Source organism: Sinohyriopsis cumingii, chromosome 3 (genome assembly GCF_028554795.1).
Source record: "Sinohyriopsis cumingii isolate HCF-2022 chromosome 3, ASM2855479v2, whole genome shotgun sequence".
Classification (NCBI taxonomy): Eukaryota; Metazoa; Mollusca; class Bivalvia; order Unionida; family Unionidae; genus Sinohyriopsis; species Sinohyriopsis cumingii.
In genome coordinates, this window is record NC_142963.1 from 132590126 (window position 1) to 132617095 (window position 26970).

At 33.5% G+C, this 26970-nt stretch overlaps 1 protein-coding gene across 2 annotated transcripts; it reads right to left on the reverse strand.

Annotated features, from left to right (window-relative positions):
• Nucleotides 1–227: 227 nt before the first annotated feature.
• On the reverse strand, nucleotides 228–26894 carry LOC149803884 (IQ motif and ubiquitin-like domain-containing protein). 2 transcript variants are annotated; one of them, XM_089953693.1, is made up of 13 exons: nucleotides 26821–26894; nucleotides 20241–20471; nucleotides 18773–19102; nucleotides 17584–17718; nucleotides 16599–16766; nucleotides 15379–15710; nucleotides 14702–14912; nucleotides 14147–14322; nucleotides 9947–10117; nucleotides 8891–9067; nucleotides 5388–5636; nucleotides 4708–4893; nucleotides 228–2555 (listed from the first exon to the last, which is right to left on the reverse strand). In XM_089953693.1, exons 2-13 carry the CDS (start codon nucleotides 20461–20463, stop codon nucleotides 2391–2393), a joined length of 2523 nt encoding a protein of 840 aa, XP_089809819.1. In that variant the 5' UTR covers nucleotides 20464–20471; nucleotides 26821–26894; the 3' UTR covers nucleotides 228–2390. The 2 variants fall into 2 exon arrangements, with proteins under 2 accessions (XP_089809819.1, XP_089809818.1); XM_089953692.1 differs by having other exon boundaries at nucleotides 18773–19105.
• Nucleotides 26895–26970: the final 76 nt, after the last annotated feature.

Here is a 26970-nt window from a genome sequence, read left to right on the forward strand (position 1 = left end):
CATAAGGTACTGGCAGATCTGGGTATATGCAGTTTGTTTGGATTAATCAGCGGAACAAACTAAAGATCTGATCTGCTATCGCATAATGCAATGACAGATCTGGGTCTTGGTATAAAGTTGTTTGCAGTTGGACCCAACTTATAAACAAGTATATAATGTAAGATACTAATATTTTCTTGATGAAACCAGACTGTTAGAAAAATCTGAAGTGAAAAGAAAAGCCCATATAAGATAGAATAACAATTTATTTCTAAAGTACATTATGTATGGTATATTCATCAAACACTCATAGATAATTCAGAGAGGAAAAAACAATACTTACAGAGTAATTGCAGCAAGATGGCTGTTAAGTGAGTCAATAATTCTTAAATTTTTTAGCATAATAATCACTTTCTTTTGTATATTTACTGTACATTCCTCCTTATAAGTCAAGTCCAACTGCAAACTATGCAGATCCAGATACGCAATTGCATATTGGGCTGGCAGATCTGGTCCATGCAGTTTGTTTGAATTAATCAGCAGAACAAACAATACAGACCTGATATACCAGTGCAAAATGCAATGGCAGATTAGGGTCTATGTTATTTGCTGAAGGACTTGACTTACAGCTGAGTATATATAATAATTGATAAGTAGTAAATATTCATATTATGATCAAATTTACACCATATAACCATAAAAGAACAGTTATAAAGATTCCAGGACAGATTCGACAACTTAATTTAAAATCATCTCATCTCACCATCATCAAATTAAAACTACTGAACTTTGATCAAATTGTAATACACATATATATTCAGGTTCTATGCAACAAATATGAATTACAAGAAAATGTAGTTCGGTTGAAAATTCAATACTCCATATGTATAATCCTCAATATATGCAAATACAATTTATGCACTTGATGTGTTGAAACGTAAAGGTCCCAATTACCTTTCTACATCTAGTGTTACATCTGCAGATGAAGGGTTGAAGTCTAAACCAGTCTCACCTTTAATTAATTAATCTCATATCTCACTCAAGTGTTGATGTGCTTTTGATCAGAATTTGTATGTAATATATAATCTCTTCATTACAATAGTCTCATAATTGTGTATACCCAACATAATTATTTGGAATATCTTAACAAGAGTAATATTCACAAAATATATTTTGTCAGTTCATTAAACAATAAACTTTTGTTTATTATGCAGCATGTTAATTGGAGAGAATTGTTTGTAGATGCACTGTTAAAACTTATCTTCGATTTTCATTACTTCTTGTTTGGTTACAACTAACCAAGTCTTTAACTTATGATGTAACTTGCTTTTAAAAGTACATTAGTAAGTAAAATGCTTGGAATATGAGTGCAACAAAAGCTGCCATTCTTAATTAATAAATTTTGTACATTTAATGGATTAATTTTTTAAACTACTGCCTAATATTTTTAGTATTCAATCTGATTTTATGTAAATGTTCTTTTGTCTTTTCCTCCCTGAATTTATCCCATGCATGCATATCAAAACTCCTAAAACTTACACTTCATACACATTTATAAACATTATCACAGTTACAAATAATTATTATTTCAACAAGCAGGAATCAATTGCTTCATTTTCCACATATCTAATTGGATTTATTACTCTGTGTGTGTGTGTGTGTGCTTTCAACTGGAGAGAACAAATGAATAACCTCTGTAAAATAAGTTTAAGTTTTTTTTGGAAACTTGTTAAACCATTCAAAATTCTGGTCTGAATATATAAACAAGACTGTCTAGATCTTCGGGATCTTTAAAAATAATATTATAACTTGACTATGGAAATTTGTTTGCATGAAATGATCTTCATTAATGTGTGAATAATTTACTGAAAGTCAGCATGTAAACCTCAACCTGCCTTCCCTTTAGCCAATATGAGTTACTGTTTAACTTCATCCAGAATTGAACAATTAGCACCATGTGTCCTCTAATCCTGGTCAAACAAGAAACAATGGATACTCTCAAAACTTGTAATTGAGTCATACAGAAAGTTAATGTTTCAGATTCAATCCGTTTCCTCAAACATATGATACAAACTGCCAGAAGCATCATAGAAGAATGCAAAATGTCCTAACACAAAGAAATTTCATTCTCATTTTCAATATGAATAGCAGATAAGTCTTTTATTGCTGTGTCTTGTCACTTCTTACCTCATATTGTACAAATTCAGTAGAAGAAGCATGTAGAAAAGCCTCAAACTAATTGGCCATCCTATTTTTTGACCCCAAGAAATAAATGAAACTTTATTCCAAGATAAAGTTCAAGATAACTGAAATTCAAAGTAAACATTTTTACTAATGTGGTGTGGAAAAACTTCCGCTGCTTTACATGAACTGAATGAAGCTTAGACGTAGGGTCCTCTGTCGCAACCAAATTAGCCTTGAACTGATACAGCTTGACCATTAACAGCTGGCCCTGATTTGCTCTTCTTATTGGCTTGTTCTCTTACATGCTCTGCCATTCCGGGCAGGCGTGAGAAGTAGTTCCGAGCTAAGACATGTTTCTGGTTAATTCTGTTGATGAACACTTGTCCATAACCCTGAAATGAAGGGATATAATAAGAAATACAGTACTCCCTCACTATAATGCTGTTCATGTGAGTTATACAAGTGGACTCATTTTATAAATGAGGTTACCTTATATTTAGGTATTTTATACATAATATTACAATTAAATAATGAAATGGGATCCATGACAATATCTGCCTGATAAAAAGGGCTGCCTTATACTGACATGCCTTATAATGAGGGATTACTGTTATGGCAAAGAGATTACTGTAATGGCTAGGAGATTAATGGTTAAGATACTACTATAATGGCTAGGAGTCTGGTGGCTAGGAAACTAATGTAATGGATAGGAGACTAATGTCATGTCCAGGAGTCTACATGAATAGCTAAGTGACTTATTGTTGAAGGGTTTACTGCCATTTTTCAGCACAAGATAGGCTATACATGGTGACCAGTATTAATGGTGGAGGAAGAACACGAAAACCCCGGAAAGAACCACCGACCCACAAGAAGCTACTGACAAGCCTTCTCACATATCCACATTGGCAGAGTCCAAGATTCGAACCCATGCAGACAGAGGTGAGATGGCATGATACGTAACAGTGAGTGCTGTAGACCACTTTTTTTTCTAAAATATCAAGGATCTAAAAGATCTTGATCATAATTAGGAAAGTTATTAGCAGCCTGGCAGTTGATTTAAAAAAGAACTATAAGCGATATGGTAGTTTCAAAACAATTTCCTGGAACAGTTGCAACAAATTTTGAATCCAAGAGAAAAGCCAGTAGAATATTTCCCACAATATTTTCCCCTATGTTTGAACTTTGCACACTATTTAATCTAGGCAAAATTTCACCAAATAAACAAATAAATAATTATCAATTATAGGTATGTTTTTGGTTCCTTTGCCAGATATACCTAGTCAACTTGGATTTTTCCAACCCCTACTAAAGTAAACATCGTTTATATATATTTAAATTGGAAAGAACAATCTGTTGGCCATTTTACAAAAGAAACTACTTTCAACACTAAAAATATTCATCCCAACCTGCTGTAGTATATGAAAGACCTAGGTATATATATCAATCATTCCACAGAGATAGCAGTCACATTTAGACTGTAAAACCACTTGCCATATGCACTTGCTTATAAATTTGGTCCACTGCAAACAACATAGACCCTGGTCTACCATCACATAATGTGCCAGCAGTTCAGCATCTATGCTTGTTCTACTTATTAATCCTCAGAAACTATGTGTGATGGCAGGGCCAACAAGAGATGGGGCAACCGGGTCGAACGACACTTTTTAATTTTATAAAAGAAAAATTTTGCTTAACAAGAACTAGGAGAGGCCCAGGTGTTTCTTACCCCAGGGCCCGTGATCGCTCTCTATGGCCCTGTGCAATGGCAGATCTGAGTCTCTACAGGTTGCAGTTGGCTCCAACTTTATAAACTAGAGTGTGAAAGTAGCTCTGCCTTATTGTATCCATATACACCAAACCTTGCTCTTATACCCAGGCAAGGTCATGGTTATTTGCAATTCATGGTTACATTTTCAGTTAAATGTTTTTACTGGCTACAAGTCCTGAACATTGGATCAAATACCTATCATACTTGGATTGGAGAATCATTAAGTGCGACATTAGATATTCATGCATTGCACTCCTAAGCTCCCTCTAGCTCTCAGGCAATGTCAAGGTCAAGTTAATATTAAATTGTCACATGCATCTGTATCAGGTGTGTGTGTTGGAGGTGGGGTAGGGGTGATGACAGACAAGATATATACTTCTTTGGAATTTCTTATTTTGTACTTTAAAAAAAAAAAGGATAGGTTTGATGCAAACTCATGAAGTAGGTTCAATGACAGACTTGGAAAGTGGATTAAAAGGCATTAGAGGTGAGTTTACTGTTGCAATTGCATTTAAACATGCACGATAGTCGCATAACATGCCAAATCAGTTTTTATCTTGATGAAAATATTCAGATAAATAACTTACCTCTAATGAACATACTGAAGAAATTTTGTACAGAAAATTCTAAAAATTATAATCCTGGATAGATCTTCCATCAGTTTATTGATTCTGAATGCGGTTAAAAAATTTATTTTTGATTGAAACAATCAGCATGTTATATTTGCAAATACTTTAGAACACGACTCCAAGTACATAATCTGATAAGTAACAAACCTCTTCCAAGTTGACAAGCTTTTCATGAGCTGCGGCCTCATCCTTGGTGATCAGGATGCAGTTCCAGGGTGACCACTCCTCATACTTTTCCCAGCGCACCATTGTCAGGTCAAACAGATCATCCCAGGCACTCAGTATGCTCTGACCACCCCAGATTTTATCCACAAGGTAACGCAGGTCATGCTCCTGAAGATGAACATGGGGAAACTAAATACATTAGGTACAACAATTTAATCATCATCATCGTGTACCGACAATAGAGAAAAATATAATTACAGTATAATGAATATGAGGGACAGAAAAGCTGGCCAGTTATAAGCAAAATCACAATATAATGGATGAAACAAGAAAGTTCTTTCATGTGAGTACAAGAACAATTGAAGAACATGTTTTTGTTAGTGACAAAATCACAGAAAAAGAGTCCAGAGTGGGCCTAGTATTACTCTCCTAATTCATGATGGCATCAAATACCAAAGAAAATCTGATAGAACTGAGGGGTCAGTTCAGAATATTTTTCACATTATTATGCATAAATAAATCCAACCTAACCATTGCAATGTAGAAACTGAAAATCAGTGTGACTGTATGGTTTAATAAGAAATAAGCACTGACAATCATGTATTTCAACAACATGGTGTAAACTGTAACAAATTTCAATCTTTTCATACTGTTGTCTTTACCTGCAAAAGGAAAGCAATTTTAGAGTCATCTCCAAAAGCCTCTTCTGCTTTTCTGAGTGTTTTAAGCATGTGCCTGTAGTGGCTGTAATCCTGGCGAACCCTAGCATCGTTGTCCATCTTAACGCACCGGCGACACTTGCCCACCTGGCGTGAATTGGAGGACAATGAGAACTCTGTTGACTTGAGATAACTGTTGCAGCTAGAACAGAAGTAAATGTTCTTTCGCAGTGTAGAAGGATCTTGTGGAACCTGTGAAAAAAGAATCAATGAAATATTTGAATCAGTATTTGTGAATCCTTTTTCAACTCTTTTGATACTGCTTATGATAACTGCATCTACATACCATGAAAACAAGGGTATTTTTGTATATCATTTGACTGTTTACATAATTTAAGATCAATACCTAATTTTGTTCAATTTATCTGTCCCTTTATGGCACTCATGCCCAACCTCCACAGCAACTATCAGAGTTATTGTTTTGCATTACATTGCTGGAATGGCATTCATGAAAATCATTCAAACATTTAACACTACTGCGAAGTTTCAGTTTACCAGGGTGACTGGTGGAGGTGGGTCAGTCAGTAACCACCTAACTCAGTCCAAACATTATATTTTGAAGATAATATATTGGCTGACTGTACTGCAATGACATCTGTTTTTATTGGTCTTTTCAATAGCCACAACTTTTTGGGGATACATCCATGCTACCTTGAAGCCTTTGGAACTCTGCTTATATTATGACAACTTTACGGCTGATTGTCAATCATGGTTTGATGTGACTTTTTTCTACTCCCAGAGAAATACTGCTTTGTAATTAAGCTCCAGTGGCTCATTAATTCTACTATAGTAAAAGTCATACAGGTCATGTATGCGTATTTACTCATTTTAAATTAAATATAAACTGTTGTTTTAAAATTTAACACTAATTTTCTTTAACCAAAGTCTATTAAGTCCTGATTATTTAATGCTTAGCACCTTAACTGTCAACAAGAAACTTCCAGTCAAAAATTATTGTATGATGTGCGTGTGTGAATTGAATTTTTAACATAGCTTTAACAAAAATAAAGCATAATGTCCCACCCAGTAACATCATTCTGACCCCAGGTTGACCAGTCCTAACACTAACCTCCTAATGCCGAGCTTCTAGTGAGACAGCTGTTAATACCATTTTTATATGTCTTTGGTATGACTTTGCCATGGTTCACACCCATGACCACATCCAAGGCGGATGCCCTAACCACTAGGCTAGTGGAGTGGTATGAAAATTATTGATCGCTATGGACTTTTGTAATGGTAGCCATGTACTAAACTTGGTCAAGAAAAGAGGACGTTGAGTGAAATCATCACAATATAGGGTAGTATGAATTTGTTTCTCAATATGTGTAGCTTTCATTGTACTGATTCACACCTTTAGGTTCATTTCATCCAAAAATATATACATACTTTAACATTGATTTTGCTTTATGCACCTCTTGGGTCATGTAAATAATGACCTTTCAAAGGAATATGGATCCAAGTGAAGTGAATAATTGTTATTTAATGATAAATGGAATTAAATTTAAAAAAAATGACACCCATTACTGAAATAGTACTGCATGCCTACATGACCTGCGTGACATTTACTATACATCGGTAACTTTACCTCTAGTGGCCCAAATTCAGTTTATTTATTCCTACATTCCAACAGCTTCAAGATTTTAGGGCAAACTTTGGTAAGCCTAATCACCTCATAATTATTAGGCATGAACAAAACAGAACTGAAAATACCAATCTTTGTTTCTGCAAAGAGTACAAAAGTAATATCTTGCAGTTGAAACTTTTGTGCTTTCATGATTTTTTTGAAGACCATGAAAATAATAAAGTACTGAACTGCACAAAACTTGACTGTTAAAATAAACAGCTTTTTAAACCTTCCAAATTGTGAAATTACCTGTATGTTCATTTTTTTCTTCTTAGGTATGAATTTTCATGGTTTTGCCAAAAATGGCATTTTGTTGCTAACTGAAAATGTGGATTGGGAATGGGTTCTATAGTTTCATAGAAGAATCATTTTTTTATTTGTCCTTTAAATTCATGCATTTAAGTGACCATAAAATCCATGAAAATTGACACTCCATTAAAAGTACTCATTTCACAGCATTTCATCATGTCTGTTAATGAATGCTCATCATAAATAACTATCTGACCACAACATGATGGTTAAGAAAAAGAGCCTGGTAACATACTGACTGGTTTTATGATCACATGGAGCAATCCATTCTACAGACTTGGGACAAAATTATATTGAATTGTTTTTTTAAGATCAAATGGAACATTCTGCAGACTTGGATCATGTAACATACTGACTTGTGTTAGAAAGATTACATGGACTAGTCCATTCTACAGACTTGGGTCAGGTAACATATTCATTGGTTTTGGATGAAAGATCACATGGACCAGTCTATTCTACAGCCTTGGGTCAGATTTCAATATACAGTATAACATGTATTAATTCATAAGTACATCTTACACACAAATAAATGCTCCAATAATGTAGGATTCGGGATTGTTTATGCACACCAAAATGCAATAAAAAAAATCATCCTTTTGAGTCATCCAATGGAGAAGTAGCAGAAAAACTGTGTTTAGGAACATGGCATATTTCAATAAATTTTAAGCAACTGGCTGATAATATTGTTAATTTGATATATACAATAGTTGATGTTAAATCAAACACATGAAAATTCTGATCCTGAAGGTGGAAATTTTCTACCAAAAACCAATGTGTAATGAAAAATTATATATCTAAAAAATTAGGGTCAAAATTAAAATGTCATTTTGTGAATAGTGATGTATATTTAAAACAACAAAACACCTAATGACAATTTCTTCACCATAAGACAAAGTGTAAAATGTTAGATTTGCACAGAAATATTCAGTGTAAACTCTACATGATGTTTGAACATGTATCAGAGTCAAAAGAAGGGCAGTTGAGATGGCTTTGGAAATGGCAATACACTATGTCAGAATTGTGTATTGCACATAGGTTGTTTAATGAAATGTATACAAAATTCCTCTCTTATCCATAAGATTAATCAAGACAGACAAAAATAATGATATAGTTCTAGAATTGATTCATTCTTTATAAACAATAATAAGAATATCTATTTGAAGAAAAAAAAATTAAAATTGTTTTTTTTTTATTCGAAATTGAATTACAGAAGCTGTACATGTTGTAGATCAAAACATCCTGTTTGCGGAACACTTAAAGTGATTCTCATTTTAGAATGTAAACGTGTTGGAATTAATGTTTATCTTGATTATTGTCAAAGAATGTCTAAGTGATGATGAAAACTTGAGAGTGTTTGTCACTCTGTGTATGCTTTGCTTGCAGTAGGTCATGTGATGAAAGCCAGCTGTCACATGATGAAAGACATATTCTCCACTGGTGTTCTACACTGGATAACATGATATGTACATATAGGAATGTAACAATACACAGTAACATATGATAAACTGATTACCTTGAGTAGTTTTGCTGCTTCAGGGTTGAAGGTGGGGGTTTTAATGTACTGCAGGAAAAGGGTGGAGATTCTCTTCCTGAGTCCATCCAGGTTGGATTCTTTAACCCCTCTCATAAGCAAATCTGCCTCTCGATCTATCAGTTCTATTATCTCCTGGGTCAGCTTACAGTCATGTTCCTGCAAACCAAAATAGATCAGATTCACATTTTTTGGCATTTAGATTTTCTAAATCTAAATTTAATACAATGTGCATGACTGTTTGAATAAAATTCAGGAAAGGAGCCTACTGACAGTAAAGGTTTTAACTTTTGTGAAAAAATTAAATTCATTTGGTCCCCTCATAGCATACAATACGATATGCCCATCCCTTCTATAATTCATAAATTTAAAGTCTCGATGAACAATAAACCCTTCCTCAATCAATGAATTTTAGCATCAACCAAAATACAATTTTGCACAGAATCGGGAAAATTAATACCCAAGAAAATAAATGAACCAACAATGTGTAATTTAAACAACAAATTATATTTTCAAACTGAGAATAATAATAATAATAATAATAATAATAATAATAATAATACATGTGATAATAATAATAATAATAATAATAATAATAATAATACATGTGATAATAATAATAATAATAATAATACATGTGATAATAATAATAATAATAATAATAATAATAATAAACTACTCCCTCATTATAACACTCTTCATGGGAGTCAAAGAGTATTCTACTTAATACTGATACTATCTTATAATGAAGTAAATTATGCATGTAATTTTAAGCTACTTAATATATTTGTGATCTGTGACTTTTATAACATGAAGAATGTTATAATAAGGGGTTTATAATCAGAAAATGCTGACAAGTGAAATTCTTCTTGTGCAACCATCCCTTTGAACCAACCAAAGGTGGTCTCTCAAGACATGTTTTAATAATAATAATAATAAAAATAATAATCTGTATATTATTATTATTATGATTATTATTATTATTATTAGAAAGAGCAGTAAAATTAGGCTCATTATGCTCTCAAGACTGGGCCATACCTTGACTGTATGCTTAAGTGTGAGAAGAACATCCAGTCTTTCATCTTGTGTGAGGTATTTCATGTTGATACTGTTGTATATATCTTGCAACTCTTTGGCTCGTATGGTGTAGGGGGTATCCATCTCAGTTATCTTTCCATCAAAACCATGCCATCTCCTGGGGGCAGCAGCCTATGTAAATTAGAATGTAATCTATGATTACATAGACTGCCTCTACAAAACTTTTAGTAATCTCCTAAAACCATTGTAAATATTAATTAGTAGCTTTACCAATGGCCTGATTGACTATTAGAAGTATAGTTCATGCATCAGTAATTACCTTGATTATCCACTACATCCGAGACCCAAACATTAAATGCATGCAATCTACTCTTCTAGTACATACTCATGCACACATACAATATACACAGTTGACCTGCTGAGAGTAACCCAATGTGTAGGTATTAATATGTAAAGTTTACCAGTGAGTAATGATATTTATTCATAATTTCAACTGCAATGGTCAAAAAGGCCTACTAAGATGTATATAACGAGGGAAATACTATGTGTTCATGAGCTAAACATAACTACTAAGCCTATGTCTGTAAAGCATGAAAGGTAGGTCACAGTGACCCTCTTTAATTATAAGGGTGTAGCACTTACTGAGATGCATCTAATTTCTCATGCTTCATTATTCCAACACAAGCAGCACCAAAAAAATTAGCACGAAATGCACAGTTTCACCAAGCCACTGGAACATTAAAATACAGGTTACAGGGACCTTATTTTTGCAATAAAGGTAATTATTACTTATGAAGATGCTGCCTATCACCAAGTTTCATGATTCTTGGTAGGATAGTATACATACAGCATGCCAAATACTCATGTAGATACATGTTAAGCAGAAAAAGAAGAAAAAAACAATAATAAAAGCAGATACAGTTATAGAATACATATGTCATGGTTAGCTTCTTTTGTTGTTTGTGAAGCACAGAATATGGGCCAAAATAACCCAGATTTGAAGTGAGAATGTAGTGCTGATTAAGATGCATTCCCTTGACACATTTCTTGATTATATATAGGAAACTACTTACATGGCATGCAAAAAAAAACCCCAAAACTTTCTTATGAATGAAATGCAAATCTTAACCTAAGCTTGTGAAAAGTGAAATGTAGGTCACAGTAACCTTCCTTTGTTGTATAGGTGTGGTACAGAAAGAGATACTGATAATCATTATTGATTCTAGCATGAAAATATGTTTGAGAAACAATCTTTAAATCTTTAACAAAGTTAGTGCAGCATTAAATATGGGTCACAGTGACTTACTTTTTTATAAGTGTGTAGTACTATTCAAGATGCATCCCCTTGTTTAGTTTGAATGATTCCAGGCATAAAAGTATTTATACAGGGTGCAATGATCTATGTCAGTGCTGTCCAACCCATGGCCCCAGGCCGCATGCAGCCCCCAAGCTTATTTTAAATGGCCTGCCAGAGCTCGAGCAGCTATATAGTCGTTGCTTTTCAGTTTTCTGATGCGGCCCTCGGCTTCAAGAAAAACATTTGTCAGTGGCCCATGGTGTCAAAAAAGTATACGGTCATGAGCTAATTAAAATCAATTGACCAAGAATATATAAAAGATTCAGAAAGTTAGCCCTCTTTCCTGGTGGAGGGGTTAGGTGCATTGAATCCCAGTCCAAAATGTTGAGTAGGACATTGTAAGAAAGGGTGGTTGAAATGTAGTGAGGCTGTACATGGGTATAAACTTTCATTTATGGGGATGCAGATACTGATGCCAAAATGGGGAGTAGTGCAATAGCTCTGTAACATGTCTTGAGTTGAGCTAAAAAAGAAGTATGTTTTGTTACAAATTGTAAGCATCCATGAAATCAAATGGTTTTAACTGTATTAGTATTTTTATTTCTGTAGTAAGTTACAATATACAAATTGAGCCTCATACAGCTTAGCTCTGCTGGTAATTTGAATTTTATCACAAAAGATAAATGACAAACAACAGGATAGTGGTCTATAAGGCAAGGTGGTCACCACTGGCCCCATGCCTTTAGCCCCCCGTGCTATGAACTGACAATATTTTTTAGCCATATTACAGTAGTTCCAACAACCAGGCCCCACTGCCAGTGTGGCACCTTGGGCCTCGCAAACTATCTGGCCAGACATAACAAAGAAGCCAACATATATTCAGGTACATTTTCGGTAAGAAGATGAATTCTATTCATAAACAAGCCAATGTATGTTGGTAATGTTACGTGTTTAGGATTGAAAAAAAGTAATACAAAAAGAGGGAAAACAATAAGCTTTTTAAATTTTAACAAATAATTTATTTTTCTGGCAAATTCTGTAAAAATGAAAAAAGGAGAACTTATGGTTTCAAGAATCAAATCCAAAAATAATCTAAGAATAATCAACGAATTAAATTGCAAAAGTTCGAATCCTGATGGAAAATCCAAGATGGATGACGATGACAGATGCTGTGGTCAGTACTGTGCTTATCTACAGTTCCTTGTAGAAATACAAATAATGGCACTCCGGTGTTGGAAATCAAAATTAAATTTGTAAGCAGTGTCTTTCCAAAATTTGTGAAAGCACCCTCAAAATATTTCCAAGGAATAAATAATTAATCCTTTTGAAATCCAAATGATCTGAAGATAATTAACTCAAAATCTGGCAACAACAAAGAAAACAACTTGATACCAAGTGTAAAAGCCCAAAAACTGAGAGAGAGAGAAAGATCTCTAAAACAAAGGTTATATTGTATCATAAGACACAATTTCAAAATTCCCCCAAGTTGCAAAATCAGAGGGGGGGTCACGTGATCATGTTTAAATCACATACACAGAATATGTCCTTGTTTAGACCAATTATTTTATTCCCAGAATAAAAATAAAAAAGTTTTTACTTCTTAACCCACGTAGTCCCATCATGACCTTGACAACAACCAATCATTTTAAAATAAAATAGAACTTTGTTTACTAATTTTGAATCAAGGTCAGCTTTCAGGCCAACACCTGGTGTTTATGAAAAGAATAATTCAGGTCAACCAATTTTCTGCAAAAAATATCATCTCCAGTGAATAAGTTTACATTACAATAGCATATAAGAAAAATAAAAATTTAAAACTGACAAACAAACAATTAAATAAATATTTATATATATTAAATCAGATATATGTAACACCTTCCTGCATAAAAAAAAGAAAGATGTATATGATAAAGATTTCTTTTTACCATAGATTAATTATACACGGGTTTTAAGAAAAACATAAGTACTCTTATGAATTATAAATAGTGTATATGAAAAAATACATTTCTATTCACGGGAAAGTGCATCTGCTATTAAATTATCTTTTCCCTTGATGTGCCTGATGCCAAGATTATATTCCTGAACAACAAATTCCACCTTAGTAGTCTTTGATTTTTATTTTTCATCTTGCCGATGAAAGTAAGGGGTTTGTGGTCACTAAATACAAGAATTGAGGAAGGAGCTGAACTAAGGTAAATTTCAAAATGTTGTAATGCCAATATTAAAGCCAAACATTCCTTCTGAATTGTTGAATAATTCCTTTGGTGCTTATTTAATTTCTTGGAAAAACACAAGTTCTAACTTTTGCAATGATTTAAGAAAATATTGGTGGTATACCCTTTCTTTAACTGACATATTTTGATGCAGAAAAGCTGAAATATGTATGTGTTCAATAATTAACAGATCTTTTAGGCATAAACACTGTGACAGTATGATCCTAGAATGTGGCCATTCCTGAAGTCAGGGTTGAACTTATTTCTGAACCGCACTTAAAAATATCAACCAAATCACACATGCACAAACTTTATGCAATATATTTTCAAACTCTACCTTTATTTGAACATTAAATCCCTCCTGCATTTATAAAATTCCCTTAGTTTTAAATGGAGGGTCAAGGGGGAAGAGATTTTCCTGTATAAAGAGCAACATGCCTTTGATGGTAGTCAATGCTTAAAAGCTTTAAGATGGAACATATCTAAAACTTGGACATTTTGAAAAAGATACCATAAATAAAATTAGTTACTTTTGGGAATTTAGATTTAACTGTCCAAAAATATCTCCTTAATTCAACAGTGTTCCAAATAAGTGAGTTATTTTAGTATATTACTGAGCATGTAACTACCATTCAAAAATGTATTTCTAAGTGGTGCAACATCAGCTGACAGAATACAAAATTAGAAAACCTTTTCCAGAAACTGTTGTATTCTTTTGTCCTTGTTTTCAGCATCTGCCTCCAGCTTGTGCCGACCAATTGCTGAGATAAGTTGTGTTTCCTGATCCAGTAGCATACACAAGGCTGCTTTTCTCTCAGCATCTGTCAGGGTGTTGTTAATCCTCTCTAACTCTTCCTGGCGCCATTCTGGAAAAAAAATCAATAATAGCAGATTTTCACATAACTTTGGCCTAAAAGTTACCAATATCCAGTAACAAAAATCAAACCTGTTTTGACCTTTGGTGGTCTTTAGTTTGATCTCTAGTACTAATGTGTGTAAGGGAATGTAGCTGCCAAGGCCAGAGAGTTATAATGAATGAATTAAACAAATATATAGTACATTATTTGCAATAATTCTAATGCATTTTTGTTTATTGTTCAGTTATTAAATTATTGTTGAGGAATTTTTTGCTAACTTTTAGTAATACAGGAGGATCGTATATGCACAATGCTTTTTAAGACTTTTCATTATTTCTCAAATTAAATATATAAAAATATGGTCTAGTCCTATAGCTATGACACTCACTTTCTAATGCATGATATAGAAGGTCAAAGTCTTCCTTTGTTTTGGGGTTCATCCTCCTCTCAAACTCTTTTTTAATGCGATCTTCCTTCTCTTTTCGTCTTCGTATCTCCTCTTGGTGCTCCCACTGCAACCTCTTAAGTCTGTCCTCTTTCAGACGCTGTACATAACATTTGGCCAGCCACCTCCTGTAGTATTTCTGGATTATGATAATCTGAAAATACGAAACAATGACAGAAAAAATATTTATAACAAATTCAATGAAAATTACTTGATACAACAGAAAAGATAACAGGTGAGTTGATTGCTAAATGAAAAACGATTGTTTTGAAATTTTCTAGAAACAATTAAAGATGCACACAAAAGGTGATTTCACAGATATAAACATAAAACAAAATTTTATTCAATTTAAAAAATAAAGAAAAGACCTGATTTTCAACTTTAACTATATACTCTGAAGAATTATCTTCTCCATTACTTTGGAAGTTGTTATAAAAACACTTTTCAACATGAGTATCGACTGTACAAATGAATCAGTATAAGAAAATACAACAACATGTAGGAGCATTTTTACAGATGTTTAGGTTCAATGTTGGATACACTGTAGGAAAAGGATAGTTTTCTTCTTCTAGAGATTCAAATTATATCAAAATTTGGCTAAAGAAGAAAAAAAAATATACCTTTGATAATATCATTTTATGGTGTTCCGTAGAAGTGGTGTATCTTTTGGGTGTCAATAACTTGTCCTCTTCATTTGATACAAACACCCCAATCTTTGTCATCTGAGTGGATGTGTCATTGGTTGTTTGCTGGACTCTGTGTTTTTGTTCAATCGTTTGAGTGTTACGACAGAATCTTTCCACAGCCGGAGGGGGTCTTGGTTTTTGCATGGTCTGTGCAGTAGCATGATGGTATTCTATACCTGTATTCTTATGACGATATCCCCCAAGGTATGGCTTTTTTCTTGTGGCTCTTTCTATTTCTACCACAACATCTTTGTAACTCTCATCATCTGAAATCACAGATCAATATCTTTGCCTGAACCACATAATGAATCTTATCGGCAGGTACACACAATTTGACTTTTGGATAAAAATTTACATTCTAAAACAAATATAGAACTTCACAAGGTGCATTATCATAAAGTTTTGATTATAACATAAAAACTCTGTAAAACTGGACAATTTAGGAAACTAATTCATATGATTTTCATTTAGCTCATAATAAAGCAAGAAATTTTAAATTAAAATGTATGCTTCAGGGGTCAGAATCAGTAAGAGAAGTACCAGGGCTTGTGTGATCAGTCACCAATGTCAATATCAAGAGGAAGTTTGTTTTCTGATTTTGGTGACAAATTTGGCTACTAACTTCTATCATGTAACTGTGGTCAAGGGCTATGGTCTGGAATAAAAGCTATTATGCAAAACATTTTTCTTCACTCAGTCACAGCAACCTTCGACCTCCAAAAGAATACGTTTCTTTCTTACTCCAAATTAAAGTCATCCACAAACTTTAGTAAAGGTACATAAGCCATGAACTGAATTTTACTGCAGAAACCATTTTTCTTCTTTCAAGCACAGTGACCACAACCTTTAACCTTTTGACCTTAAAATTTATATGATACTTCCTTACTCCAAGTGCAAGCAATCCACAAAGTTTAAGCTTTACTGTTTGAATGAAACTCAAATAAATTGGGATGTGCAAAAGTTCTATTCAGTGTGTCTAATTATATGTATGTGTGAATATCCAAGAAGATGCCTAAGCAATTTGAATCTGGGTGTTTTGGAAATATGGACTGAACAGCTGTATCAAACACTAGATCAAGTGTGCAAGATTAAACGGATATGTAATAAATCTGCTTATGCAAGACGAACAAAATTATTCTTCAGTGTTCTATTACCTGTCTGTACTCGGACAGTGATGACATCTGGCATGTGATATTCTTGGCGAGGTCGATAGGTTTTTATTGGGGTGTTAACTGGATCTGTAGACTGGAGTTCCAGCTGGATTGTCCCATTTGGTCCCACTCCAAGATCTGCTAATGTTGTGGTGTCTAACATACTTTTACCTGTTAAAGTACATTAAGTTTTTTCTACTACAAAATATATTAACATATATTTTTTTGCAAGATTTGTTCTTTACAAATTCAGGTAAATAACATGTATTTCACATGATTTAACCAAAATACAAGCCTGTCTGCTTTAATCAGCATGTCCACAATTTGTGTGTAACCAAAACTATGTGCAATTTAAATAACAGACTGAATGACTGTAGTTTTATGGTACACCAACACGTAATGACTTTAAAGCACATCAGAAAAAGGCTGTGTGATTAGTGATTTTAAACATTCTTGAGATGATAAACATGTTGTACAAATGATCTCAGAAAATCTTACCATCTTGAGATGATAAACATGTTGTACTTATGATCTCAGAAAATCTTACCTTCTTGAGATGATAAACATGTTGTACTAACGATCTCAGAAAATCTTACCATCTTGAGATGATAAACATGTTGTACTAATGATCTCAGAAAATCTTACCATCTTAAGATGATAAACATGTTGTACTAATGAACTCAGAAATTCTTACCTTCTTGAGATGATAAACATGTTGTGCTAATGATCTCAGAAAATCTTACCATCTTGAGATGATAAACATGTTGTACTAACGATCTCAGAAAATCTTACCATCTTGAGATGATAAACATGTTGTACTAATGATCTCAGAAATTCTTACCTTCTTGAGATGATAAACATGTTGTACTAATGATCTCACAAAATCTTACCTTCTTGAGATGATAAACATGTTGTACTAATGACCTCAGAAATTCTTACCTTCTTGAGATGATAAACGTGTTGTACTAATGATCTCAGAAAATCTTACCATCAAACATAAGAAGGATGAGGTTGACTGACATTTTCAGCTCTGAACTGAAATGGTCCTTTAGCTCTCCAAGTGTCTGACCTAGAGTGCAGGCTAGAGTGACAACCTGACCACTTGGCATCAGGACAAACTTTACTGAAAACAGAAATCATCACCACTATCACTACTACTATTGACAGTTATCATCATATTCATTATTACTAGAACAGCCACCACCAGAACAATTATAATAATAATCATCATCATAACCATTACCATTATTATCATAATCATCATTATTAACAGCATCATCATAATCATTACAATCATTATCACCATCATAATCATTACCATCATTATCATAATCATTATTATCAGCTTAATCATTATCATCATCACCATCATCATTATTATCAACACCATCATAATCAGTATCATCAACATTATTACCATCATTGTACTCATTAACATTATCATCATCACCACAACTGCTACTGCAATCACTCCAACATTATCATCATCAATATCAACATTTGTATACAGAAAATATAAAGGATCAAAACAACATCATAATCATCATAATTAAAAATAATGTTATCCTAATCAACTGTCAATGATTGTCACCACAAGAACAGCAACATCTAAAATAGCAAAGTTAATATCCTTCTTCTGGCATAATTAATTAAGAACATAAAATCATTATCTGTAGAATATGATTTTTCATGTTTCTTTCCGTAATATGCATGATGTTTCCATTCATGATTACCATAACATTTTTATATTAGAATATTTTTTAAATTTGTTAATACAGTATTCATACTATTAACAAAATATTGATTAATGCAGTATTCATATTCATAATAAAATGTTGATCAAAATAGTATTCATACTAGTAATAAAATGTTCATGAATACAGTATTCATACTACTAACAAAATGTTGACTAATACAGTATTCATACTAGTAATAAAATGTTGATTAACACAGTATTCATGCTAGTAATAAAATGTTGAATAATACAGTATTCATGCTAGTAATAAAATGTTGAATAATACAGTATTCATACTAGTAATAAAATGTTGAGTAATACAGTATTCATACTAGTAATAAAATGTTCATGAAAACAGTATTCATATTAGTAATAAAATGTTGAGTAATACAGTATTCATGCTGGTAATATAAATGTTGCTGAGCTAAAAGCTACCATGTACCTGTGGCTGTTGCTTCTAGGTTGAATTTAGTTCTTGGAGTTGTTGCATAGGGATCAACCTCTGGTTCATCTTTGACCTTGTCTGTTTCTGTGGCACCAGTGAAAACCTTGATCACAGGGCTGGGTGCTGGACTTGGTACAGTTTTTCGTTTAATCACCATTTCATCAGTCTTTGTTTTACTGGCTTCAGGTTGTTCAGTTTCTTCATCTGGCTCTGCTTCTTCGGCGGTTCCCTCATTGAACTCTTCTTCATTGGCACCTCCTTCAGGTTGGTCCTCAGCAGCCTCCTCAGCCTGACCCTCATTGTCAGCCTCACCTGTCTGCTCAACACCTGCTACAACCAATTTAAGTTAAATTTAGTATATTTTCAACTGTGAATGTTAGAAGCAAATGACTTGTGTTCATAAAAGATTGAAATATTAAAGAACAAACAAGACAGCAATATCAGATCATTTTGTCACTACTCAATGTACCACGATGAATGAATAGAAACAGCCTTCAACAACATCATTTGAATAAAAAGTCATCTGGAAAGGATAATAATGTAACATTATTAATTTTACAGTATTGGAGCTATTCAGTAAGATCCCAGGCTATAAACAGAGCCCATGTCTCACTCTTCCTAACATGATGTCTAATTACTTTCTAAGTCACAGTTTGAGATCAAACCACAAGTTACAGTCTTTAGTGTAGCTCAGAGCTGAGCCAGCAGAGAATATTTCTCTCCAATGCTATGCAAGCTGGATTGGTTTGATGATTAAAAGAAAAAGATTTAGTTCATGACCTACTTTCAAATTTCACTTTTTTTTCATCCACTGAAATCGTCTCTCATTTTCCTTTTTTTATCCTGCAAATGATGCAAACGTTTTTAAATCTCCAAGCTTAATATATTTCCATCATCTTTCTTTACCTCTCCTCCATGCAGGCCCAGCTTATAGTTTGCAAGGCCCAAGATAACAGGCTGGTAGCAGGACCTGGCTGATGGAGTCAAGGTACATGCTGCTAATGGGACCTGGCTGGTGAAGTTACTGTAGTATGCCTAATATTTTTATCAAATGGAGCACAGGGCGCAGAAGGTCTCCATGACTGAGAAAAAGGAAGGTAAATATTATCTTTTACACCATGATAAACTAACAAAAATCAGTTACCTCTTCATGGAAAGTTGCCAAGCACAGTTTTTATTTTGAAATTATCTAGGCTCCCTGTACTTAGGCACAGAGTTGCATGGGAACCAGATTTCTAGTCAGTGGACAGTTGTGACAGTTTGTATAACCATGCATAACAAGACCACTTACATACCACAACATTGTGTGTAAGTGGGTGTGGATGTTGTTGTTGTTGTTGTAGACAGAGGGGATATGGCAGTGATGCAGAACGGCGAGCACTTTAGACCACTTGGACACTCGGGGCCCTAGGTGGGGATGTAAGGGATTGTACATGATCAGTGCCCAGATGGTAAGTATGATTACCCTCTGCATTTTCTGCTTCTGCCTCTTGCTCCCCTTCCTGACCATCTTCAGGCTGGTCTGCAGGTATGTCTTCTCCTTCTCCAACAACTTCTTCAGCCTGTTCCTCAGAGGGTTCAATGTCCTGTCCACGCCCATCATCTTGGGGCATATCCTCTAGCTTCTCCTCCTCTTGCAATTCATGTTCCCCCTCTTCTGCAAGGGGATTCTCTTCTTGATCAGCCATTCTTCGATCTGAATGTTAAAGAATGTTAAACTGCACTGTCTACAATATTTCATACCATCTAAATTTTCTAACATAATCAATGCATCAAAACTAAAATTATTTTTTTCCTCTAATTTTTGATACAGAGAACTACAATAATTACCAAATGTCTTTGAACAAGAAACTAATTTTTATTTTTCTTGTCCCACAACTGAGGAACTAAAATAAAAATAACCTAAAACTTTTGTCTTAAAACTTTTGAAAGTGAAAGAACTATCAACTCCTCCTCTCCACCACCACTTAGACAAATGCTGAAACTAATATAAAATAATTCTACAATCTCTGATAAAACTATTACAGAAACTTTAATTATTATTTCTTTTTTATAATTTTTTATTATTATTTGCTTTTGCACAAATATATTTAAGACATGAGAAAACAAGTAAATGATTGGCAGGAAGTGTGTATCATACTTGCACCCATGTGGATAGCAGCCATTCAAGTTGCCTCTACTGTACTTGAAAAAAGGTTATTCAAAAGACTGATTATTCATGTTATGGCTCTGAATTAAAAAGTTATTTATTGGTTGGATTTCCACGATTATCACTGCCTCTATTATGCAGACTACATAAGGTGGCGCTCACCAGATAATATGTACTTTTGAGAGAGTGACGTATGTAAGGTGAAGTAGTTCGTATTTAAAACATGCACAGAGGAGAGAATGTTTGCATACCTCTATGCTACATTAATGTAATGTGGATGATATTTCTTTTGCATATTGTACTTTTGGAAATTTTACATGATTTAAGCACACTGCTAACTAAAATGACTGCTCCCTTGTATTAAAAAATCAGTCTGAATTAGTCTAAAGTACACTATACATAGCAGCTATTAAAATAGGGAAAATGAATTTTGCCAGACAAGACAATACCAGCTTCTGAAAGTGCAATGAATGAATTACCAAATATATAAAAGGTAAAAAAAGTTATCGGCTCTTTTTTATACAATTTACCTCTGAAGTTCAGGAAGTGAAAATGACCAAGTAGAGCTAGCACTTTTTTGAAAGGTGCACATTTGAAGTAAGGCCAAGCTGTATACTCTATAACCCATAGTACACCCATCAATCATACACCAAAATAAAGGGAATTAAAGGTTCTTTGCATTATACCTAAGATATACAAGGTCTTTTTTAAATAGCCAGTATAACCAGTGAGGAAAGCCGGGGACATTCTTTTTCTTTAAAATCCTAACCCTATGCAAAATGCGAAACTGTATAGCGCCACCTAAGTCAATGCCTCTGCAATTAATGAATTATCATTTTCATTTAAGTAAGCAGCTTTGTCTAAATTCCTGAACTCAAAGCAATTCAGTTATCATTTTCCTTGCTCGTTAACTGTGGTGTTCATCTCTGTCATGTCAGAGCAAAACCAGCTGCAATAAATATGCTGCACTGAGAAGCACTTCCTATTGCAGAAAAAATCTGTTTAGTTCATGCTCAATATTAGTCAGTTGCGTTAACAAGCAAATAACATCCTCTGATGTAGCAGTTGCTTAGCAACAGCCTATATGTACATGTTAATTCTTCTGGTATTCTAATTATAAACTTGCTGTAAATTGTTAGGTGCATGGTAAGAGTTTTATAAACATGTCAGTTTAATTGATGATTAGCAAAGGCAATTACTGTTTTACTACATGGCATGTTTGCCGTATGTTTTAATTAAAAAAATACACAAAATAACCAAAGTGACAGTGCAATACATAATACAGCAGCACCTGCTGCATTTGTCAATGGATTACAGACACATCTTGCTGAGTTGTATCTGTAACAGTAAGACATGGTCAAAATCTTCTTTCTTTTTCATGATTTTGCTGAATCATTTTGTTTCCTTCTTTGTATAATTTTATGAATAAATAGAGATACACAGTTTTATTAATATTTTTTATTATGTATAATATATTAATTAAATTATTTATAATATATTTTGACTTTATAAAATATTGAAGATTGTACATTTCATTTCAAATTTAAAAAAAATCAATTTATCTGTCAGTAGTTAATAAATGCAAAATATGTTCTTTAAACTATGTTAATTTAAAGAGTGAAATTTAAGTTATGTGCCCATTTACAATATTTTTCTTTTTTATAAGTGCATTGCACAACATAGCAGAGATGGTCTGATACAGTGCTGCACAGCTGAGACTAATATGATAGGCTTTCATTAATAGTTGATTGATTAATTAATTTGGTTTATTAATTCCTTCGTTATTTAAAAATAAGTAGTTTGACTATTGTGAATCAATTGATGGGACAAATAAGCACCAATCACAGTTGATTAAAATTAATGAATTTTAATGCACTCCTGCTGTAACACTAATCATTGTGGATGAATGATTCCTCAAAAGTGATCTTGCAAGCTGTCTCAGTCAGTATCCTTAATTTTTTCCCAACTGCTTTCTAAGACATATTCCCATATTTTTTAATGCAACAATATGTAAATTTGTCAAAAAGTCTTTAATTTATGCTAGTGCCAAAGTGAGCATTGAAACAATACTAATATAATATGCAGTGAAATATGTCACCTCAATTCCATTTTAAATTTACTCAGGATTTCTATAGTAAGGGCTGACCCCCTGATTATTCTCATCATCTGTCAGAGTTTTTTTTTTATATCTCTAGTCCATGAAGAGGTTAATCAAGCAGTAAATGGGGGTGGTGGCTTTGCAGTGAGGGACAAATGTATGCTATATGTAGATGGACATGGGTTATGTACTGGACATGAGTAAAATGGGTGCACATATGAAACTGTAGCATGCATGTTATAAACTCAGAAACAAAATGTTGGAGGTCAGCTTCAAGAATGCTTGAGACTGTAACAAAAGCTGTGGAATTTTTCAGAAACAAGTCCTCAAAAAGCATTTCGTATATCTAAAGGTTTTATATCTAATTCAAATACAACAAAAATTAATTAGTTAATATCCAATGATAAGTGGCTGTTTCTGACATTATTTTCATTCCAAACATCTATGTAACAAAAAGCACCCATTGTCCAGATATCTGCTTGGTCATGCAAACAGTCTGTTGAGAAGCTACACTGGAAAACTGCCTCTGAAAGAAACATTATTTTGTTTCCAATTTGCTTTTGTGTCTCCCAGACAGCTGTTGTGTGTCCTAGACAGCTGTTCTAGCTAATGTAGCACATTAACCCGCTAGAACCAGTTGCTCAGTGAAACTCAAACCAGAAAGCAACAGACTACTCTTATAGAACAATACTGGTAGCACATGACAGAAATCAAGAATAGATTTGGTGTCTCTTTCTTGCAGGGGGGGGGCACTATCCTTGATGATGCAGTTAACCATCTCTGTTATGCTTCCAATAAATATTTTGTATAACATTAGTGGAGAATGTCAAAAGCATCATTTACTATTTTTTCATTATTTTAATTTTTTTTTTTACAAATCTGTGTAATGAAAAAGACCATATGTAAACCATGGTTCATACTGTTGATGTTGTGTCTAAGTTTCCAAATGACTGAACTAGTGCATGCATCTACTTAACTTTTATGCTAAATAATCTTAACGGCAATTTACAGCAGTCGATTGACAAATAAGAAAATAAGATAGTTTTTTTGGGGGCATCTCATTCTGTTCTATGTAAAGTAAATCTCTACTCATACTTTCACTACACTCAAGAGTTACTCACCAGGAACAAACCTTGCACAACAGGAAAGTTATCAGTTGCAAAATTTTAAGAAAAGCTAAGCAGTGAAGGAACTTGGGTCAATAAAATTTAGGAATCTTATCTATATTTGTTTAGTACACCAAATACAGACCCTCCATCTGGTTGGTATCAATACTCATGTTTAATAGTGACTTTCCACGATTTGTCTCTAGATTTCTGGAATGAGTCAATTTTATGGCTGATGTAGTCATATAATCAAAACCAAGTGCTCACATATGTATATACATGTAAAATATATAACACTAAATCAACCTGGTTGGTGATGCATTTAACATCTTTGCCTATCATCTTCATGTAATTGACATAATCCATGTAATGTACCATGTCACAGTTATGTCCCCTTTCTATGGTAGCACTATTTCAAAGCACTACCATAATCAAAACTGGCATTGTCTTCTCCACTTGCAAGTTTAAATGCAAATATATTCCCCCCAAAACCCCAAACAAAACCACAGCCATATTACACATCATGTAGTCTAACAAAATATTGATTGGTAATTTAAATAAATAAATAAATAGATGAATGAGTATATACATACTTTCATTTTATAAAGTTTTACCTATATACTTATTAGTAAAGATAAATAATAATAATAATAATAATAATAATAATAATAATAATGAGGACTTTGTATAGCGCCTGAAGTTTAGAAGCTCTAAGTGCCTTACAACAAAAGACAACACATATAACATAAAAAACATATATAATGATTTTATTACAAAAAAAACACCATGAAATTTGAAAACATAAAACACATGCTGAAAATATTTAAGATAGGGAACATTATTAGGTCCTTAAGTTTGTTCTTGCAGTCAAAATAAGTGAGTTTTAAGAGCACTCTTGAATAGGATCACTGTGTTTTTGTGTCTACGTTCAGTGGGCAATTCATTCCACGTTGTTAGACTATATGGCTGTGGTTTTGTTTGGGGTTTTGGGGGAATATATTTCCAGTTAAACTTGCAACATTCAACAGCATTTCAGTTTCTGCCAATTTAAATGCATTAGCTGCAGCCTGGATTTTGCATACAATCTCGCTGTTTTATGGAGTTTTCATAGCATGTAATTGTAAGGTTTACATATTTCTCTTTCCATTTCAATGCAGTATTTTCTGTAAACATTTGAAAAACAACTGAAATGTTTTTTTGTATTAAATACAATTTAGACATAGGACAGAGACTTTTTAAAAAAAACATATTCAGTGGGTAAGTGAAATATGACAATGTACCTGGTCCACAAATAACCACAGAAATTGCACTGAGTGGCTGACTATGTACATTTGAAGTATTGAATTAGCTGGAGACAACATGTTTGGGAAATGCATGACCTATAGTAAAAGTCATTATAGGTCATGTATGGGCATTTACTCATCAGGATATTAAATAAAAATTGTTGTTTTAAAATATAATACTAATTTTGCTAAAGCAAAGTCTAATTAATCCTGATTATTTAACTGTCATCAAGAAACCTCTCACTGAAAATTATTGACTGCTATGCATTTTACATTGGTGGCCAGCTAATAAACTAGGTCAAGAAAAGAGCAGGTCAAGTCTAATTGTCACAATATACGGTAGTATGAATTTGCTTATCAACATGCATAGCTTTCATTGTGACATCACAGTGCATGACATTCAATCCAGATTGTACTGGGTCACATCTTTAGGATGATCTTGTCCATAAATGTCTATGTACTTTAACATTGATTTTGCCCTATGTACTTCTCAGGGCATATAAATCATGACCTTGCAAAGAAATATGAATGCATGAGGATGCAAATAAAGTGAATAATTGCCATGTAAAGGTATAATAATCAGGTTCTGAAAAATTGCACCCACTACTAAAATAATTAGTGTTGACACCTATATGACCTGTATGACCTTTACTATAACTAATGACAGTTTTCTTTTATGTAGCTGTTTCATTCTGAAGTGAATATTGCTTCTAAATGGATCATATGTATTACCAGGCATCTATCCTAACGAACTCAAATGAGGCACAGGAAATCTTTTCTATAACATGTATATTTTCACTAAAAAGCTGGAGATTTTGTCTCCCATGAGGAGTACTGGATGTAGGTCATAAATAACTGAAAAATGCTGGAAACTTCTGCAAATAATGGAGAAATAAAATAGTAAGTATAACGCTTATTCAAGGAATATTGTTTTATGAGGAGCAAAATAAACTGAAAACAATATTGCCATTTAATAGCACGTGTAATTAAATTTGAAGAAATGACACACATTGCTGAAACATTCGGTACCAAACGTTTACATGACCCGTACTTTAACAAACTCTTCAGAATCAGCGACTTAATAATTTTTCTCACATGAGCACTGCTATGTGTTTGCCAACAGGACCATGCTGTTCTACAGACGACATTTATCTTTGGTTTTAGCGATTAGGTAACACGCGAAAACAGGAGAAACAAGTGTAGATGTCAAGTCTGCTGCTCGTATATTTTGGAATATTCAGTATAGTACCCCTCTGGTTTCATTTAATTTTAAAGTGTACTAACTTATACCATCCATAAAATTAAGGATAGATTTATAGGTCTGCATATTGATATCATATGTATGAAGATAACGTGTCAGGCACCGACTAATTATAACGCAAATAATAACCTGCAAATATTTTTGTTACCTTCAGCTGAGCTGTTCAGTGAGAAAGGTGTCCGCCATGCGAGCTTGTTATCGTTACGTCATGGCAACGAGCGCGGACCGACCTTCGGTTAAGAACAGTAAATTTGATTGGCTATATTTTCCATCTTGTCCAATCAAATTCTATCGGACA

Excerpts from the sequence above, each read along its gene's own strand:
- LOC149803884 (XM_089953692.1), bottom strand. The coding sequence starts at position 20,463 with ATGGCTGATCAAGAAGAGAATCCCCTTGCAGAAGAGGGGGAACATGAA. Across the intron at positions 17,719-18,772 it reads CCTAGAAGCAACAGCCACAG|TAAAGTTTGTCCTGATGCCA; the intron begins GTACATGGTAGC and ends TTCTGTTTTCAG. Across the intron at positions 5,637-8,890 it reads AAGCAGCAAAACTACTCAAG|GTTCCACAAGATCCTTCTAC; the intron begins GTAATCAGTTTA and ends CTTTTTTCACAG.